At 47.4% G+C, this 21,470-nt stretch overlaps 1 protein-coding gene across 3 annotated transcripts in view; it reads right to left on the minus strand.

Annotated features, from left to right (window-relative positions):
* Window positions 1-21,125, minus strand: part of MECR (mitochondrial trans-2-enoyl-CoA reductase) — a 42,652-nt gene extending 21,527 nt beyond the window's left edge. The window contains exons 1-4 of one of the 3 annotated variants that reach the window (XM_011981748.1): window positions 20,897-21,125; window positions 10,506-10,589; window positions 6,267-6,364; window positions 5,684-5,815 (exon numbers count right to left, since the gene is read on the minus strand). In XM_011981748.1, coding sequence (XP_011837138.1) covers window positions 5,684-5,815; window positions 6,267-6,364; window positions 10,506-10,589; window positions 20,897-21,072 — 490 coding nt within the window. In that variant the 5' untranslated portion in view covers window positions 21,073-21,125. Of the gene's footprint in view, window positions 1-5,683; window positions 5,816-6,266; window positions 6,492-10,505; window positions 10,590-20,896 lie in introns of all 3 variants that reach the window. The other 2 variants (XM_011981749.1, XM_011981750.1) reach the window with 2 other exon arrangements.
* Between the last annotated feature and the right edge of the window lie 345 nt (window positions 21,126-21,470).

Genomic DNA, 21,470 nt, shown 5'->3' on the forward strand with positions numbered 1-21,470 from the left:
TACGGAGTCTTGCTTTGTCACCCAGGCTGGAGTGCAGTGGCACGATCTTGGCTCACTGCAAGCTCCGCCTCCCAGGTTCACGCCATTCTCCTGCCTCATCCTCCCGAGTAGCTGGGACCACAGATGCCTGCCACCACGCCTGGCTAATTTTTTGTATTTTTTGTTAGAGACAGGGTTTCACCATGTTAGCCAGGATGGTCTCCATCTCCTGACCTCGTGATCCGCCTGTCTTGGCCTCCCAAAGTGCTGGGATTATAGGCGTGAGCCACCAAGCCCGGCCTGGGAACACTTTTTATTGAAGGCTGTGTCAATCCTAGAGTAGGTCTATGGCTGAGAAAATAAGAGACTGAAAAGGCAAGGATTCCTCTGGAATCCAGAAAGTGCCCCAGCATCCTGTGGGCGTTCCCCAGACTGGCCTTCAAATCATTGTTCCCACTCATCTCAGCTAACACTTATTGCACTCTACCCTGTGCCAAATGCTTAGTGCAGGGCTTTCTATGTATGAAATCCAGGGCATTTTCTAATTCCTCTTATGGCACGACAATGGAAATCCAGCCCTTGATATGAATTTCTGGGGCTTAGCAGTCCCTAATCCTCTTCTCAAGAGACGCTGGGTGGGAGGGAGGCAGCACCCATGGTCAGAGACAAGGGCTTTCAGGATTTCAAGTAGAACTCTTAGGCTTGAAGTTGGAGAGACCTGCTTAAAAACCCTGGTTCTGCCACTCACTAGTGTGTGACTTTGAATGATCACTTTACCTTTTTTGAGTTTCCATTTCCCTAATCTGTGAAATGCAGAAAATAACACTTATGTCATAGTGGGAAGATTAAACTAAAGACATTTGTACAGAGACTATCACTATGCCTAGCATACAGTGGGTGTATAACACACATTGTTTTCCTTTAATGATGCTAATTCCCAGACCTTAGCTCTGAGGATTCCCAATTCCTCACTCATATGCAACTGACCCTTAACCATCTCCATTATCTAACTTGGGGGTCAGCAAATTGTGACCTGTGGGCCAAATCTGCCTCACCACTTGTTTTTGTAAATAAAGTGTTTTTTTGTTTTGAGACAAGAGTCTTGCTCTGTTGCCCAGGTTGGAGTGTGGCTTACCGCAACCTCTGCTTCTGGGCCTTGAGCTATCCTTCCATGTCAGCCTCCCCAGTGGCTGGGACTGCAGGTGTACGCTGCCACACTTGGCTAATTTTTTGTAGAAATGGACTTTCCCCAAGTTGTCCAGGCCATCCTTGAACTCTTGGACTCAAGCGATCTGCCCGCCTCAGCCTCCCATGCTGGGATTACAGGCATGAGCCACCACGCCCAGTCCTGCAAATAAAGTTTTACTGGAACACAGCCATGCTCACTCAATTGTTTATATATTGTCTGTGTGTTTACGATAGTAGAATTGGGTAGTCACAAAGATGGTATAGCCTACAAAGTCTAAAATATTTATTATTTGGCCCTTTAAGATAAAAGTTTGCCAACTCCTGATCTAATTCATAGAGAAATTTGGCATTTGCAAAGATCATTGCATATATTCGCTCAGTTGAGTTTTATTAAGAGTCTACTGAGACACGGTAGGCAGTGACTATTAGTCCCATTTTCGAGATGAAAAAACTGAGGCACAAAGTAGCTGTGACTTAAATCAGGTCATACAGTGGAGCTGGAAAGAGAACTTGCCCCTGATTCCAGAGTCAGTGCTCTTTCTATGGCTCTGTGCTTCCTCAGGAAGGTTTTGCGTATTTCCCAAGGAGAAAGTCAGTTGGCAAAGATCTATGTACACCATCTGGTCTAGTCTCCCCTGGGATTGGCTGCACGTGGGAAAAGGCCGGCTATGGGCTCAGCAACAGCTGGGCAGCTCAGAACCATGGAAAATGACCAAGCTGTGGCCAGCTGAGAACTTATATGTTTAATAGTTGCCACTCTTACTAAATGGCAGTCTTCATGAGAAGAAAGACCATGTCCGTTCACTGCTGTGTCCTCGAGTCCAGCATGCTGCAGATGCTTACAAAATGTTTACTGAATACACTGAATTAATTGCAGTACTCACAATTATAAAATCCTCATCCTCTCTGGCTGGCACCTTGCTTAAAAGACTCACCTTTTGGCCGGGCGCGGTGGCTCAATGCCTGTAATCCCAACACTTTGGGAGGCTGAGGGGGGCAGATCACCTGAGGTCAGGAGTTCAAGACCAGCCTGACCAACAAGACAAACAAGACAAAACCCCATCTCTACTAAAAGTACAAAAATTAGCTGGGCGTGGTGGTGGGCGCCTGTAGTCCCAGGTACTCGGGAGGCTGAGGCAGGAGAATTGCTTGAACCCAGGAGGTGTAGGTTGCAGTGAGCTGAGACTGCGCCAGCCTGGGCAACAGAGAGAGACTCTGTCTCAAAAGAAAAACAAGACAAAAAAAGAATCACCTTTTCTCCAGGGAAGAATCCCTGTTCTGGGTACCCCCACCACCACACGTACAATTACCCAGACACCTGGCAGACGTCCTTTATTCTCATTTCCAAACTGAAAGTATTGCCAAATCTTGTTACTTTAGCTCTTGACTCCACACCCTCTTCTCCAGCCCTACGCCCCTGTCTTATTCAGACCCTCACCCTTCATCATCTGAAGCCTGACTTGTTTGCCCACCTCCTCACAGGCTTTCTGCCTCCACCCTCTGCCTTTCCAGACCAATGGTTTGCAGACCATTCTCTGCATTGCACAAATCCTAACAAATCATTCCTCTACTTAACTCTCCGTTGGTACCCCTTGCACTGTGGATGCCGGCCCACCAGGACCCAGCTCCAGCCCACCTTTCCAGCTCCACCTCACTTCTCTTCCACTCCCACCCATGAGCCAGGCATCCTGAGCTACCTGCGGCTCCCCACCAGTGCTGTGCCTTCTCTTATCACTTACATTCACACACGCTGCACTCCCTGCCTGGGAAGCCCCTCCTCACCTAGCCCACTGGCTGCACTTCCAGCAGCTCTTCCAGACTGAGTTCAAGCATCACTTCTCCGGGAAGCCTTTTTTAAGGCTTTCCAAGATAGAGGACTCTTGTCTTTGTGTCAATCCTGTGATTATAGTGCTTGTAATACTGTATTGTATTAAGTGTTGTGTTTCCATTCCTGGGCCTCCTACTGCCAGCCAAGAGCACTCTGAGGGCAGGAACTGTCTGCTCACCTTGATAGGACCTTCACTCAGCACAGGGGCTGGCCCAAAGCACTGGCATCAGGATCCAGTGAATCCTCACAGCTCTCAATTTGCTCAAATGGCTGAGTTCCTTCACCGCCAGGTCGGTGTAGGAGATGGTGCAGCCATTCTTGGCAGCCTCCATGATCTTAGAGAAGCAAAGAGCTTGTAGTAGACTCCTATTACTGTTTTTTTTTTCCCCCTAGTATTTTTTTTCTTTCTGCAAGTGCTCCTTCCTAATCTCTGGGGCTGTCAACCACAAGGCCCCACCTTCTGTACCATGGAGGAAGGTGAGAGACTCAATCAGAGCAACCGGAGTGGCCCTACCCCACCCCAGGGGACTGGTTCCGGGATGGGCAAGGCCCATTCAGGGCCCTTCTGGGGGATGTGCTGGACATGATTGTGGAGGATGTGCTCATTTGTTTGTTTTTAGGGTGATATGAACCTCAGGCTGCTGGTGGCCATCTACGAGAGGGGTGTATCAGAGTGGATCTGAATTCTAACTCCATCACTTTTGGCTGGGTGACCTTGGACAAACTGCTCAATAGTTTACAGTTTTCCATTGCATTTACTGTTGTATTGCCTGCAAAATGGGAAGGAAATAACCACCTCATGTTGTGGGAACAATTGAGTTAATATACATGAAGTGCTTAGAGTAGTGCCTGGCACAAAGAGAGTGGCCAATAAGTATTTGTTGGTTTGATTATATCAATATGTGGGGACAGCCCATCTGAGAACAAGTGAGAGACACAACTCTGATAGTACTGGGGCTCTTAGATTCAGCTGAACCCAAAGCTTTCAACCTGTTACACTTCCCAGTTCCACAGATCAATTAACCTTTTTTTTTTTTTTTGAGATGGAATCTCACTCTGTCGCCCAGGTTGGAGTGCAGTGGCACGATCTCGGCTCACTGTAACCTCCGCTTCCTGGGATCAAGTGATTCCCCTGTCTCAGCTTCCCGAGTAGCTGGGACTACAGGCATGCCACCATGCCTGGTTAATTTTTGTATTTTTAGTAGAGATGGGGTTTTACCATGTTGGCCAGGCTGGTCTTGAACTCCTGACCTCAGGTGATCTGCCCGCCCCAGTCTCCCAAAGTGCTGGGATTACAGGCATGAGCCACTGCACCTGCCCTTAACTTATTTTTTTTTTTTTTTGGAGATGGAGTCTCGCTCTGTTGCCCAGGCTGGAGTGCAGTAGCGTGATCTCGGCTCACGGCAGCCTCCGCCTACTGAGTTTAAGAGATTCTCCTGCCTCAGTCTCCCGAGTAGCCAGGACTACAGACGCGTGCCACCACACCTGGCTAATTTTTTGTATTTTTATTAGAGATGGGGTTTCACCATGTTGGCCAGGCTAGTCTCGAACTCCTGACCTCAGGTGATCCACCCACCTTGGCCTCCCAAAGTGCTGGGATTACAGGCGTGAGCCACCATGCCCAGCCCCAACTTCTTTTTTTACAGCAAGTTTGAGCTGGGTCGCTGTAAGTTACAACCCAGAAGATCATAACACTGGTGTGTAGTGGGAACCCAGGAGAAAGAATCCAGTGAGCACTGTCATTTTGCTGTTTGAGTTTGGGCCAGGGCTTTACTTCTCAAGCTTCAGTTTGTGTCCAATGGGTGGATAATACATGTCCTGCTTCCCTCTTGTAGCTGCTGTGAGGATCGATATGTATAACAGATGCGCCTTGAAAACTGTTAAGTGCTAAAAAATAAAACTCACCTATGACTCCTTATAATATATCAAAGAAAATCCTGCTCATTACCTTGGCTTGGGAAGGGCCTTACCCCATGTGGACCCAAGCTACCTTTTTAAAAAAATAGAGACAGGGTCTCACTCTGTTGCCCATGCTGGAGTGCAATGGTGCAATCATAGCCCACCGTAGCCTGGAACTCCTGGGCTCAAGTAATTGAACCTGCCTTTCTGGCCTTCTTTCTCACTCGTGCAATCCTCTACTATGTGCAAACCCTCTGCTGAGGCTACAGTGGATTTTCCACCATTTCCCAATCTCACCTTTGTGTCTCTGCTCATTTTACGTCCTCTACATGAAATGCCTTTTGGCTCATCTCCGTGTATAAACAAAATTCAGGCTGGGCACAGTGGCTCATGCCTGTAATCCCAGCACTTTGGGAGGCTGAGGTGGTGGGTCACCTGAGGTCAGGAGTTCGAGACCAGCCTGGTCAACATGATAAAAACCCCTCCCTACCAAAAATACAAAAATTTGTCGGGCGTGGTGGTGGGCACCTGTAATCCCAGCTACTTGGGAGGCTGAGGCAGGAGAATCGCTTGAACCCGGGAGGCGGAGGCTGTGGTGAGCCGAGATCGCACCATTGCACTCCAGCCTGGGCAATAAGAGCAAAACTCTGTCTCAATAAATAAAAAAAAAAAAAAAAAAAAAAAAACCTGCATTACCCAGGTACACTGAGCCAATCAGTGGACATCTACAGAGTGGGTGAAATAGGATCTGGAAGAACGAAAAGGCAGCTGACACCTGGAGAAACTCACCCAAACCAGCATTTGCTGGAATCACCCAGTCTCCTGGCTTCAGCCCGGTCACATTGCTGCCCACTGCTACCACCTGTGCAACACCTTCGTTCCCTCCAACAGCTGGCAGTTCGGGAAGGAGGCCGTAGTTTCCTGAGGAAGAAGAGCATTAAAGGGTCAACCAGTGATGTTTGGGCAGTGAAAGAGCATAGACTTGAGTACATGCCATCCTAGGCCTGATCTGGGCTCTGCATTGGATTGTCTGCCTAACCAACCTCTGAGCCTTAGCTTACTTGTCTGTATAGGGGGACTATATTCTTTAGTGTTCATGGTTATTATGAAGATCAGATAACATACGAAATAAAACCAGCATGTCGTAGGCACTTCACAAGGTTTAGTTTACTCCCCACTGCAATCTTCTCAAAAATCCTCACATGCCAGAAAAGGGAGGCCAGACAGGGCTGACACAGCCTGTAGACGGCTCATCTGGAGAACAGCTGCTGCTAATCACAGGCATTTCACACCCACACCTGAGGAGGAATGAAAACGAGGTGGCAGCTGAACAAAAAAGCCAATTAACATAAGCCACAGAAACCAAGGTTACCTTGGATCATATTTATGTCAGATGGATTGATAGGGGCTGCCAGCATCTTCACATGGACATCTGATCCTTCCACAGCAGCTAGCTCCAGGTTCTTGAGTCTAAGCACAAAGCCAAACGGAGATGTTCATGTCATCCAGGCTAGATTGGGTGTTTCGCTCAAATCATCTCCCCAAAGTAGGTCAGGCAACATTTCTGAGCTGCCATGTGTGCCCAGGAATTATAGTTCTGTTATAAAAGAGAGGTACCATAAGAAATCAGTACAGAAGGCTGGGCGTGGTGGTTTATGCCTGTAATCCCAGCACTTTGGAAGGCTGAGACAGGCGGATCACCTGAGGTCAGGAGTTCAAGACCAGCCTGGCCAACATGGCGAAAACCTGTCTCTACTAAAATAAAAAAATTAGCCGGGCATGGTGGTGGGTGCCTGTAATCTCAGCTACTCGGGCGGTTGAGGCAGAATAATTGCTTGACTGTGGGAGGCAGAGATTGTAGTGAGGTGAGATTGTGCCATCCATCCTGGGTGACAAAGCAAAACTTTGTCTCAAAAAAAAAAAAAAAAAAGAAATCAACATAGGATACAGGTTGACTCTCATTAACCACAAGTGGAAAATCTACAGTGTTTTTCTTTTTTTTCTTGTTAAAGACAGAGTCTCACTGTGTCGCCCAGGCTGGAGTACAATGGCGCAATCTCGGCTCACTGCAACCTCTGCCTCCCGGGTTCAAGTGATTCTCCTGCCTCAGCCTCCCAAGAAGCTGGGACTGTAGGTGCTTGCCACCACGCCCAGCTAATTATTTTTTTTTTAATTTTTAGTAGATGGGGTTTCACTATGTTGGCCAGGCTGGTCGTGAACTCCTGACCTTGTGATCCGCCTTCCTCGGCCTCCTAAAGTGTTGGGATAACAGGTGTGAGCCACTGCACCTGGCCTTTCAACCCCACTGCCCTCTCTCGGACAGGAAACCTCTGCTGGCCTAGATGAGCCCTGTGTTTCCCAAAACTCGCTTGGTTATAAGAATTACCTGGTATGCTCATGGATATAAATCATCAGGCCTACCTCTGAATTACTGAGCCAGAATCTCCAGATGAGGGCACCCCAAGTAGTTCTTACCAACAGGCATACCTGGGAAATCCCAGGCTAGCTGACATGTCCTCCACCTGTTTGATTTTATTCTTGGTCGTAACATATACAGGGGAGAGGAGATATTTCTGTTAGTTGCGGAGTGTGGGGGTAATGGGGAGATGGCCTATGTAGTTCACAAAGACCTCTATGGGTGGCCGTGATTCACTCTGAGTGATGGCCCTTCTGGAGGAGGATTTTTGTCTGGCAGAAAGGACCCTGGGTGGAGGGCTGAGGGTCCTGGGTGTAAAGCTCAACCACAGGATGCCTGGGTCACCATGGGCAAGTTTCTTCTCTGCTCTAGGCCTCTGTTTCTCCATTTGTAAAACAGAGTTGCAGTAGTGGTTTGAACCTGATCCCCTCTGGGAGCCTCTTCCATGTTAAGTCAGTGGTAAGTCCCTCTGCTTGTGGTGGGTCTTGGACACCACGGTGGCAACATCTTTATCCCACTGAAACTTTGATTAATGGGCAAAACCTGCAAGAAAGCTTTTGAGGGAGGCCAAGTTGCAATGTACATGTGTTACTTTTGTTATTTCAAAAAAGTTTTCTTAAAAAGGAGATCTGCCAACCAGATAGTACTGGTCAGTGTACTAGACCCAAGGGGCCTGTGACTTTTTAATCACCAGTGACTGCTTTCTTTCTTTCTCCACACCGCTAAGATTTCATGTTTGCAATGTTTCTCTCTGCCCAAATGCATTTATTAAGTAATAATTCATTTTTACTTACCCAAGACACATAAAACTGCCAACAAGAGGTTCTTAGCATTAGGCAACAGTATCACCAAACTAAGCTGATGTAATTCCACCTACTTCCTGCAGAAATCTGACCTTTTAATTCCACCGCAGGTTTGATCTTGTGGTAAAAGTGTGATTTTCTAGAAATGTTTAATAATAGCTGGGCGCGGGGGCTCACGCCTGTAATCCCAGCACTTTGGGAGGCTGAGGTGGATGCATCACGAGGTCAGGAGGTCGAGACTAGCCTGGTCAACCTAGTGAAACCCCATCTCTACTAAAAATACAAAAATTAGCCAGGTGTAGTGGTGTGTGCCTGTAGTCCCAGCTACTCAATTAAGGAATGTATGTATTTACACATAGCTGGAGGATGGGGAGTCCTTGCAATAGTAGTAACTGCTGTTTATTCAGTGCTTACCAGTCAGGCACACTGCTAAGTGCTTTACCTGCCAGCTCTCCTATTACAATAGCTCTCATACTATTGTTCTGCTTTTACAGCTGAGGAACAAAGGCTCTAAGAGGTAAATAACTTGCTCACGGCCACTACAAAGTAGCAAGTGGCTGACCTGATTTGAACCTGGCAGTGTGATCTACAGAAGCCAGCAGGTAAGGTGCTGACCCCACACCAAGCAGAGGGCAGTGAAATGAGCACAGGCTGGACCGGCTGTAGTTGCCTTATGGGGAGAGGGAGGGAGCGCTAACAGGTGGGCGCGAAGCAAGGAGGCATCAGCCCAGATAGTGATGTTTCACTCTCAATGTGTGTATTAAGTCTGCATTCAAAAGAAAAATCCTGCCCAGAGCAAATGGATTTTGGACTAGCTGCCCCTTTATGTTATCCACAGCGCTTCTCTCCTCCATTTTCACAGATCATCAGAGGTTTTCTGTAAGCTGACAAAGTTCATGTGCTCAAGCTGTTTAAAGACATTTTTTCTACACATTTTCTATACGTTCTTCCTACAGCCCAGAATGTTTCTTCCACAGCTTCTCTATGAAGTGAGGAATTCAACTCACCCTTCAAGGCCCAGTTCAAAGTTTACTTCCCTTAAGACATCTTTCAACCCTCCTCCTAGTCCAGAAAAATAAAAAAATCACTTGCTCGGTGCTCCCATTGTACAGAATTATACATCATGCTATTTATGACTATCTCATATGAGTTTACTAATGTTTAGTTTGTGAAGCCATTTCATACATTTTTGTCAATTGATCAGGAGAAGACATAGGTTCACAATCCCTTTTCTGAAACTCTTGGGGCCATGTGTTATCTACATACCCACTGGGGGCTGCTGCAGCACCCTGTGATCAGACACATGAATGTGTCTGCAGCAAAATGTAGGAATACTCATGCTAAGTGAGATGAATAAAGACCACATAAAAACCTCATGTTAGATCAGGTTTCCTTCAAATAAGTTATAGAAAAAAACTGTCAGTTTCCAGAGCTTTCAGGATTTTGGAACCGCAGATGCAAATGCAGACTTGGATTCAGGTCTTTCAGACTCTTGAGTTCAGAGCTCTTTTTACTTATCACCTAGTTTTGTTAGCCAGAATGTGTGTGTATGTGCTGTCTCCTTGTTAGACTGTGAGCTCCCAGAGGGCAGAGAACTTTTAGTCTCAACACACTGTTGAATAAATTTCTCACTAGTGAGAAAATGTGGCATAAGTGCCAGTCATGGCCAGGCGTGGTGGCTCACGCCTGTAATCTCAGCATTTTGGGAGGCCGAGGTGGGTGGATTAATTGAGGTCAGGAGTTGGAGACCAGTGGGGCCAATATGGCGAAACCCCGTCTCTACTAAAAAAAAAAAAAATACAAAAATTAGCCGGGCGTGGTGGTGTGTTCCTATAGTTCCAGCTACTTGGGAGGCTGAGGCAGGAGAACTGCTTGAACCTGGGAGGCAGAGGTTGAAACAAGTGGAGATCACACCACTGTACTCCAACCTGAGCGACAAAGTGAGACTCCGTTTCAAAAGAAAAAAAAGTGCCAGTCATTAAGGAAATCAGGGGCAGGGCCCAAACCAAAGGGTCTTAGCTGTTTGTACTTGCTCTTCCTCCTTCTAGGCTGTTTATGAAAATACTCCTGAAAGATGGGCTCAAATAAAGATGGAGATTATCCTTAAGGGCATTCAGTCTAGGCATATACATCACATGTGCAGCGAGACTACACTTCTTAAAAATCTAGATGCCTGTGGTCAAGATGAGAATACAGGTAGATCTCAGTTCACAGATGATGGGTAGAGCACGGATCTGGAGTGAAGCAGGCAGCCCTGGGTTTGAATCCTACCTTGGTCATTTATCAGCTAGATAAACCTCAGAATATTCCCTTGTAAAATGGGATAACACAAGAACTCAGTTCACAGGATTACATGAGTTAATGCATGTAAAGCATTTATGGTAGTACCTACACAGTAGATGCTGAAGAAATGGCAGCTGTTATCAGTTGTGGGAATATCCAAGCAAACTTTTGAAACAATTCCCTGGTTATACCTCTGAAAAGAATCACTGAGTCACTGAAAGGAAGACAGCAACTTTTTGGAAAATTCAAGTAAACGTAATTCAACAAATATTTACTGACAGTGAAAGTGCCAGATACTGTGCCAAGGGGCTTCATGATGAATAAAGGTGGGCATGGTAGCATGCATCTGTAGTCCCAGCTGCTTGGGAGGCTGAGGAAGGAGAGTTGCTTGTGCTCAGGAGTTCAAGGCTAGTATGTACCATCATCATACCTGTGAATGACCACTGCACTCTAGCCTTGGCAACAGGAGACCCTGTCTCAGGAAAAAATAAATAAATAAAACAAATCCCCTTCTCAGGGCCTTGATGAACTGGGAACGCATCCATGGAAACACTGGGAGAAGGGCTGTAACAGAAGGAGGCTTGTGGTGCTAAAGCTGGCTGACAGTGTCCAGTCTGGTGGGAGGAAGAAAACAGAAGATTCGAAAAGGGTTTTTGGACGAAAGGATACCATAATTTGAAGGATAAATAGGCATTTACAGGGTGGATGGAGAAAAGACAAAAGGTTTTCCTGCCGGAGGGAATGACAAAGAATCTGACCCAGGAGTAGACCAGGCAACAGGTGTAATATGCATAAGAGCCATTAGAATGGAGAGAAGGATTCAGTAACGTAAAATCTTTTAAATAAGCACACTAATGTCACTTGGTGACCAGTTCCATGTGGCGGGAGGGAAGGGAAGTCTTTGATGGCTCCCAGGCCTTTGGCTTGGACAACTGAATGCTGAGCTAGGGAGGAAGGAAGAGTAGATTTGGAGAGGGGACACAGGTGACCCGCAGTATGGATACAGAGCAGAGAGTGCTCAGGGCTAGACATATAGAACTGTGAGTTGGCTGGGTGGGTGGAGTCTAGGAGAGTCGAAAAACCTATTCTGGGTGATTTCACTCAACAATGAAATCACAACTTATGTCGATGGCTTACTGAGCTCCAAGTATGCTTAACATTTTATATACATGATGCCGTTCAGTCCTCAAAATGCCTATGTGGAGGGTGGTATCACCCAAATTTAAAGCAGAGGAAACTGAGGCTCAGAGAAATAATTTGCTCAAGAGTCTTGATCTTAAGCTAGACTCCAAAATGCAGGCTGTTGAACACTACGCCAGCATTCACTACACTGTGTGTGCTGAATTTTCCTTGGAGATGCTGTTAGGTATTTCTTTTTTTTTTTTTTTTGAGACAGAGTCTTGCTCTGTCACCCAGGCTGGAGTGTAGTGGCGCGATCTCAGCTCACTGCAAGCTCCGCCTCTCAGGTTCATGCCATTCTCCTGCCTCAGCCTCCCCAGCAGCTGGGATTACAGGTGCAAACCGCCACGCCCGGCTAAATTTTTTGTATTTTTAGTAGAGACGGGGTTTCACTGTGTTAGCCAGGATGGTCTCGAGCTCCTGACCTTGTGATCTGCCTGCCTTGGCCTCCCAAAGTGCTGGGATTACAGGCGTGAGCCATGGCACCTGGCCTTTTCTTTTTTTTTTTTTTTTGAGACAGAGTCTCGCTTTGTCACCCGGACTGGAGTGGTGTGGTGCAATCTTGGCTCACTGCAAGCTCTGCCTCCCAGGTTCAAGGAATTCTCCTGCCTCAGCCTCCTGAGTAGCTGGGATTACAGGTGCATGCCACCATGCTCAGCTAATTTTATTTTTATTTTTTATTTTTAGTAGAGACAGGGTTTCACCATGTTGGTCAGGCTGGTCTCAAACTCCTGACCTCGTGATCCACCTGCCTCGGCCTCCCAAAGTGCTGGGATTACAGGCGTGAGCCACCACGCCTGGCTGTTAGGTATTTCCTGGGATCCAATTGGTTTGGGAAATGCTGCCTACTAAGCCCCTTTTCTAAGATTCTGACTACACGTTAGTCATAAAGGCTCTGAGAAGTCCCCGAATAAAGAAACCCATGTGGCCGGTGTCATCCAGAGCTTTCCAGATTTAACGCGGGCTGGGAACACTACAATATTTTCACAGCGCAGCCTGCCCCAAACAGCAGTTTGAGAAACCATGCTCTGGGCCCCTGGTTCTCTTCTTTGTCTTCTGGGAAGCCCAGCAGCTCTGTCATTTGAGATTCACCGAAGTGGGAGGAAGGAGAGTGAAGAGGGCCAAGCAGGGGTGAGGGTCTAGGAGATGGGAAGTTAAGTTGAAGCTACAAACACAGGTGGATGGTGGCTGGGGCTGGCCCCACGCTTGCTGCAAGCCTGGGGGTCAAGGGGTCCAGCTGCCTCTCACCAGAGAGGCCAGCCTTGGCCTGCCCCAGGGAATGCCATCAATACCACACGCACTGCTGTTCCTGCAGACAGTGCTAACCACGTCGTCAAGGATACCATTCTGCTGAGACAGGAGGGAAAACAGGGACCAAGTCTGAATTCCAAGAGTTAAACCTCTAGTGTAATGACAGCAATTTCTTCCCCGTTCTTAAAAAAAAAAACTCACTAAAGGAAACAGTGGCTATGTTTTGGAGTACAAATGAGGCACCCAACCCAGCCTGGCTAGATCTCAAATTGCTTCCCCCATACCGTTCGCGTCCTCCCTCTGTGAGTGTAATGGCGCCATGCAACTTGAGGGGATGCCACTGTCCTCAATCAACAGATCCCAGCCTGGATAAGGTCACAATGGCTCCTTTGAGGCCAAGGCTGTACACCTGTGATGCCATATGAAGTACAAGGGAGACAAAAGCAGGCAGAAGAAAGAGCCTTTTGAGAGGGGGGAAAAGAGGCCAGTACCCCGGAGACTGGCACAGTTATACTTGCTGTGTAAGGTGGGCATTAGCTAGCTCTGCTGAGATATCCTTCCTGCGTTCCACATTTAATTAGCAATCATTTGTACTTATCTTTCATCTTTTACTCAATCACATCAAACGGTCAATATCATTTCGAGCAGGAAGAACAGGTAGGGAGAAATTGTCACTAGCCAGAGACTTTCTCATCTACTTAGTACAGAACCAAGAATGTCTGTGTCATCACAGGGCACTGGGTGAATGTAACTGACCCTCATGTGGTCCTCCCCATCTGTCTGCGGTCCCCTGGTCACCAAGCTGCCTTCTGTGATTCAGTGAAATGCCTGGTGTGCTAGGTACATTGTTCTGGGATTTGACTAATAATTAATAAGCAGGGCACAACTAGGCAATTGTGAAGGAATGAAGTTCCTCAGCTCACAGCTTGTAAGGGCCTGGCTTCCTGGGAAATAAGGGAGTCCTGGGCTCTCAGGGAGAGCTCCTTTACCTGAGCAAAGCTCCTTTGTTCCACGTGGTTTGGTGCGGTGGACACAACCACACCTCCCTGCACCTCTTACGGCTTCCAGGACTCCCACCATTCAGGACTCATTTTTCGGCTCTTTAGCACAATCATTTTGAACCGAAAGAATCAGAAACTTAGGACAACTTCTGGAAGTTTCTACCCAGTTAGCAAAGAAACCTTCTCAATCCCCTACTTTCCCTAAACTAAGAGGACCAGAAAGTCTGCGGGCCCCATGATATTCTACATCTGCTGACACTCCACTACAAGGGAGTTGCAGTGTCTGTCACTCAGCTTGCACAGTTCCTGCCTGCCTGCAAGCTGCCTGGATCTCTTTGACAGGTAAAAACACAACCATGCAGCTCCTGTCTGGCTGGAGGCTGGGAGGGCTATTGATTGTGTAATCAAGGGCCAAGGGCCAAGGGAGGGTCCCTGGTGAAATCTTGTGCCCAGGATCCCAGATTTCAAGTCAAACCATTGCTCCCTGGAGGCTGCTGGAACAACCATTGGTGAGCAGGCAGTCAATGCCTGCGCTACTTTCATAGAATTGTCAGAGCTGGACAATTGTTGAAGCAAAGAGGATTCACGTCTCATGATAATTTCCATGGCTGCAGTGTTACGCTGAGAAGGATGTTGAGGGCCCATCTTGTCTTGGCAGGAAGAACGTTATCTGGGGAGAATGTGATAAAGAGGAGTGTACGTTTTGAGGTCTATAGAAAGGAACTGTGAAGGTCTGCGTGGGGACAGCACACATACCCGTATTTACCACTGCTGACCTTGGTCACTCTTCATTTTATCAAGGAGTAACTGAAGATAATTGGAGACTAACGTGATTTCCTTACTGCTATAATTGGTGGCAGAGGTGGGACTGGAACACAGGCAAGAAACATCCCAAGTCACAGGTTCACCTCGTGTCATCTCTGCTTTTTCTTCTCTAAAATGAGGACCCCTCCCACCTCACCCAGGGTGGGAAAGGCCAGTTCATCCCAGAGAGCTGCTAGGAGAGGGCAACAGACAACTTGGAGTGGCACCGAGGGGCAGCTTTCCTCCCGGCCTCTCTGGACGGAGGGAAAACCCCAGTCTTTTGTGTAATTCCTGGGGGTGTGCCTGCAGCTTTTACCTTCAGCGGCAACAATGAGAAAATCAGGGTAGCAGGGCTTGGCCCTAAACTCCACAGCCTAGTCTGAAGGCCCGATGGAAGGTAATGTACGAGTTATAGAATGTGGAATCTGCTTAGGCTTGAGCCCTGTGATCTGAGGGTAGTCCCCTCTGAGCTGGTTTCAGCAGACACCTTTCTCACAGGATTACATATGAGTGCACAGTGGGCAGTCAACAAATACGGACCGATCAGACACACCATGTTTTCTCTTCCCTCGGGGTCTTTGCACATGTAGGTTCCTCTGCTTGGGACGTTTCTCCACTTTCCTGCTCACTGGATCTCTGGAGCACTCAGTTTACACCCTGTCTCTTCAGAGAACACTCTGACTACCCCGAGGGGGTTAGGCACCCCTCTTCTGGGTGTCCACAGCACTCTGAACATATCTTATCACAGCATTTACACCACTGGACGATGGTGGCCTTTCTCCTGGACTAGGCTGTGAGGCTCTGAGGGTAACGACTACAACAGATTCAACTCTGTACCCTCAGTGGCTTGCACTCAGTAAACTCTCAAAGAATACATGCTGGCCAACTTACTACATCCATGCCTTCTGTTCCCACTCCATTCATGGCCACAATAAAGGGCTCTAAACAGAATGCGATTTTTTTTTCCCCAAAGTACTAAAATTTGGGTTTAACAATCAAGTCACCTGCAGTTTTGCTTTATATTAACTGTAAAAAGAAGAAATTCCTGAGAGTAAACAGTGCCCTATAGTGAGAATGGATAGCCTGGGGCCCCACCACCTGCTCCTCCAAAGTCTATCTGGCTTAAGACAGAATGGGGAGGCTGGACGCAGTGGCTCACACCTGTAATCCCAGCACTTTGGGAGGCTGAGGTGGGCAGATCACCTGAGGTGGAGTTCAAGACCAGCCTGGCCAACATGGCGAAACCCCGCCTCTATTAAAAATAAAAAAAATTAGCTGGGCATGGTGGCACGCACCTGTAATCCCAGCTACTCAGGAGGCTGAGGCAGGAGAATCACTTGAACTTGGGAGGTGGAGGTTGCAGTGAGCCAAGATCGTACCACTGCACTCCAGCCTGGGGGACAGAGCCAGACTCTATCTCAAAAAAGAAACAAAAACAAAAAGACAGAATGGGTATACGTCCACGGGTTTTCTAGCTGATTTTCATTTTTGTACTAGCAGCAGGCAGGTGAGAAAGCCAAGATGATCAGGATGCTGTTTTACAAAAGCCTCGGGATCCTGAAAAGGGGAAGAGACAGAGAATGGTATTTCTAAAGTTTCCCAAGGTTGGGGCTGCCCTTTATATAGCATAGGAACTTGGGGTTACCTGAATGACCTACAATTTCACCTTCTCTTCTAAGCTTTTTCCCAATTTTATAGTCCATCTCATTCTCAAAAATCATTTGAGACCTTGGGAGGTTGAGGCAGGAGGATCACTTGAGCTCAGGCGTTTGAGATCATCTTGGGCAACATGGTGAAACCCCATCTATATATTTTATTTAATATATTTTTTAAAGTTTATTTAAAAAATAATTTGAGGTGACTGCTATTGTTTCCTCAGGCCTATGTCTATATCAAGGACTTTTAATAAAGAAGGGGCATCCTAGCTGTATGATCTTGGATAAGTGCCTTTCAATCTACTTGAGCTTCAATTTCGTTATCTGTAAAGTGGAAGTAACAATAACCAAACTGGATTGTTGTGATTTATATGTAGGCGGCATTTAGCCCAATGCTTGCTATACAGCTTTTCAATAAATGAAAGCTGGTTTCACCAGAAGATCCAGAGAATGGTAAAGTTCTGAGGGGACTTTCAGGAAAAAAAGAAGGCAAGAGAAGAACCAAGGGTTTCTGGGAACTATCTTTTTTTTTTTTTTTTTTTGAGACAGAATCTCACTCTGTCGCCGAGGCTGGAGTGCAGTGGTGCTATCTCAGCTCACTGTAACCTCCGCCTCCTGGGTTCAAGCAATTCTCCTGCCTCAGTCTCCCAAGTAGCTAGGATTACAGGCACGCACCACTGTGCCTGGCTAATTTTTGTATTTTTAGTAGAGACAGGGTTTTGATATGTTGGTCTCGAACTCCTGACCTCTGGTGATCTGCCCGCCTCAGCCTCCCAAAGTTCTGGGATTACAGGCATGAGCCACATCCATGGCCCCTGGGTTTCTGGGAACTATCTGATAGGGAATCTAGAACTCTGCACAAGGGACAGTGGCTATGGAGAACTCTGAAATTTCTCGAATGTTTGTCATTCTTCTGCACAGTCTTTACTTACATCCGCAGTTTAATCTTTTAAATAAAAAAGGCCCAAATACTTATTTAGGGGACCCCATTTTGGAAGAAAGGGAAAGAAATTAAGCAACAGGGGAAAATGGCTTAGGAGAGAACAGCAGCAATGTTTGGAGGCCAACAGGAATGAAAACAGGGACGTGAGAACAGGAGAAACCTGGAGGCCTCCTTTTGAGAAGTCAGACCTGAGCAGGCTGTTCCTCATTCCTTCCCTCCTGCTTGCAGAGGTGTGGCCCACAGCGCAAGCATCACAAACCACACTACTTCTGACAATGCTCTGTTCAGACTCTAAGGTAGTCCCATGACCCCTACCTGGTGTAACCTGACCCAGACACCTAGTTACCAGGATGTGTAAAGGACACCTGATTCTTTCTGTGACAGTGTGGTTACCCTAAACCTCGAAGACATGACTACAAAGAGAATCCCAGTCTCTGGCTTCAGTCCATATGAGAACAAGTAAAGCCGCCTGAATCTGGGTCAGAAAGGAAAGTTGCCCTTCTGGAGCACGGGGAGAATTACTGCTTGTCTGACAATCTATCCATAGGGCAGTGGTTCTCAAGCCTGGCCTGTGCAGCAGAGATACCTGGAGAGCTTTGAAAAAAACAGATGCTCCAAGCCAGCACAGACCTACTAAGTACCTCAGGAGTGGGGCCTAGGAATATGTACGGTAGTTTCTAAAAGCACTACAGGCCAAGCTGGGTGTGGTGGTACACACCTGCAATCCCTGCTACTCAGGAGGCTGAGGCAGGAGGATCCCTTGAGCCCAGGAGTTCAAGACCAGCCTGGGCAACATGGCTTGCTCTCATCTCAAAATAAATAAATAAATATATAAAAAATAAAAGCTGTCTGATATTTTATGTGGGCAAATACAAAAAATAAAAGCACTACAAATGGTGACTGTGCTGTGAAGCCAAAGTTGAATATAATGCTTTGTGGAAGTATCTTTTTTTTTTTTTGAGAGGAAGTCTTGCTCTGTCATCCAGGTTAAAGTTCAATGGTGCGATCTCGGCTCACTGCAACCTCTGCCTCCCGGTTCAGGCAATTCTCCTGCCTCAGTCTCCCGAGTAGCTGGGACTACAGGCGTGCACCACCGTACCCAGCTAATTTTTGTATTTTCAGTAGAGACAGGGTTTCGCCATGATCTGCCCACATCAGCCTCCCAAAGTGCAGGGATTACAGGCATGAGCCACCGCGCCCGGCTGGAAGTATCATGTTTTGAACTAGAGGGAAATTACTGAAGTTCCACAGAAGGAAATAATAGAAGCTGTCTTTTTATTTATTTATTTTTTTCCCAAGTGGCATCTGCAAACAGACCAGTCTGTTTCAGCTTCTTTGGCTCTCCAAGAGGAGGGAATCAATTAGGAGGCAACTGCATTCAGCTGAACTTTTCCAGGCCTTCCTCATCACCACAGCCGAACTTAATAACAGGTACACTTTTTCCGGAAATTTAGATTTAGATTGAACTAACATTTTAGAAGCACCTGTTTTGTAGCAGGTCCTGCTGCAGACACAAACTACAAGTCCGTGGGAGAGACACTATGTTGTTCTCATTTGGTGTACGTTCCTGGAAATGAAGGAGTGTTCATCAGAGCTGTACCAGTTCCTTACAACACAGTCCTTAGTGAGACGTCTTCCCTGACACAATGCTTTATTACCTGCGATCAACATACAATTTGGAGTTTACTGACTGATGTGTCTTCTTGACATTCTTTTCAATTTCTGTAATGCTGGATGTGGCTAGGCTGATTGCATGACCTTGAATTTATCTGAGGCTTATCCTCACAACCTGTCAAAACATCTAGCTTGAATTTTTTTTTTTTTTGAGATGGAGTCTCGCTCTGTCACCCAGGCTGGAGTGCAGTGGTGCAATCTCGGCTCACTGCAACCTCCGCCTCCTCGGTTCAAGTGATTCCCCTGCCTCAGCCTCCTGAGCAGCGGGGATTACAGGCGCCCACCACCAAGCCTGGCTAATTTTTTTGTATTTTTAGTAGAGATGGGGTTTCGCCATGTTGGCCAGGCTGGTCTAGAACTCGTGATCTCAGGTGATCCACCGACCTCAGGTGATCCACCCGCCTCAGCCTCCCTAAGTGCTGGGATTACAGGTGTGAGCCACTGTGACCAGCTCTAGCCCAAATTTTAACCATTAAAGTAATGCCACATTTGCCTATCCTTTGGAAAATAATCAAACTATTTGCTGGGAACCAAAGAGTTAAAAAGAAGGTACTGGCCGGGTGCGGTGGCTGAAGCCTGTAATCCCAGCACTTTGGGAGGCCGAGACGGGCGGATCACGAGGTCAGGAGATCAAGACCATCCTGGCTAACACGGTGAAACCCCGTCTCTACTAAAAAAAATACAAAAAACTAGCCGGGCGAGGTGGCGGGCGCCTGTAGTCCCAGCTACTCGGGAGGCTGAGGCAGGAGAATGGCGTAAACCCAGGAGGTGGAGCTTGCAGTGAGCTGAGATCTGGCCACTGCACTCCAGCCTGGGCAACAGAGCGAGACTCTGCCTCAAAAAAAAAAAAAAAAAGAAGGTACTGCACAAGAGTATGCAGGTGTTTTTTGGTGGAGAGCACTGCACAGATCTTAGCTGATTACCACTATGAACTTTGTCTGTACTGTCTCCATTTTTAAAGATGATGAAACCAAGGCTCAGAGAACCTCAGTAACTTGCCAAGTGCAAAGCTAGGACAAGGATTTGACCCCAAGTATTCTGATTCTCAGACCTGTGCTTTTGCCTTAGCTCCACTTCAGTGGCCCGATAGCCCTTCTGAATGGCTATTTATGTGCAGATTTATAATGGTTGGCAACTGACATACTGTTTTTATCAACCACATGCACAAAGCATGAAATAAGATCCAACAGAATTTTAGGAAGACAAAGTCATAAAAGTAACGAGAGGTTGAGTGACTTCTCTAAGACCAAACAGCTAGTAAGAGGTTGAGCCTATATTTGACCAAACATAGATACTTGGGTCTGTATGGCACCAAAGCAGCTCTTTTTATAAGCCAAGATGCATATACGGTGGAGTGGAGAGAAACTCACATGAGTTTGGAATCAGAAGCCATGGATTCCAGTCCCGTTCCAATCACTTATTAGCGATATCACTCTGGGCAAGTCCCCTGCCCTCTGGAAACAATGGTCTATGACCTACTCTTTACTGACAAGTGAAGATCCAAATGGACGTAAAAGTATTCTGAAAACTTCTTCCAAAAAATCATAATAGAAGAGTAAGAACTCAGGCAGGTCAGTCAGTCAGACATAGGTTTAAATTCTGACTTTGCCGCTGACTGGCTGTGTGACCTTGGACGAGTGATTTTACCTCTTCTGCCTCAGTTTTCATCTGCAAAATGGGGATAAATCAAGTAACTACCCCAAAACACTGTTGTGACAATTAAATGAGAGCATTCATTTAAACAAGCGATTGCCTGACACAATACTCGATCAATAAACATCAGCCATTCATACCCTGATAATTGCTTCTCGGGTCTTTAGCTACCTTCAAGTACGGTCTTTCTGAGCTACCCAAAGCGCCCTGGGCTTCGGCTTCGTCTTGCTATTCTCTGCCCCCTTCCTCGGACCCTGTCCCTCTCTTCCCAGTCGACAGCTCGTCTTAAAGCCCTCCAGAAACCCCAGTCCCCTTCCCCGGTTTCGGCGCTGTCTCTTACTCGACGACCTTGGCTGGATCCCCGTGGTGCCCATAGACAAGCGCCCGGACCCGGGCAGGCTCGGCGGATGCAGAGTAGGAGGAGGCGGCAGGTCCGTGACAGCCAGAAGCTGGGAGCAGCCTCCGCCACTGCCGGGCGGCGGTTCGCACCCGCCACAGCGTGCTGCAGACCCACATGCTGCCTCCAACCAACACAGAGCCTGACGCCCCCGGCTACGTCATCTTCCAGCGACTGCGCGCCTGCGCCCCGCCCCGCCCCGCTGGGTGACCACTCCCGAACGCTCCCTTTGAAGGGCGTTTCCTTCCTCCGCTGCCCACGTGGTGGCGCCTCGCTAGAGTGCGTGTGTGTCCGGGGGTGCGGAGCTTGCGAGGCCGCCAAAGCTGCTCTCTCAACAAGGAGAGTCTGGGGCTGGCCCATAGCCGTGTCTACAGCCTGCAGTTTGGTGTTTGATTTGGAGGAAATCATTTACTCTCCCTGGCCTCAGTTTACCCTTCTCCACATAATATATTGAGTGCTCACCGAGCCAGGCTCTTTAAGCTATTATCTAATTTAATCTCCACTACCATGTAACGGC

Source organism: Mandrillus leucophaeus, unplaced genomic scaffold (assembly GCF_000951045.1).
Source record: "Mandrillus leucophaeus isolate KB7577 unplaced genomic scaffold, Mleu.le_1.0 Scaffold23, whole genome shotgun sequence".
NCBI classification, from domain to species: Eukaryota; Metazoa; Chordata; class Mammalia; order Primates; family Cercopithecidae; genus Mandrillus; species Mandrillus leucophaeus.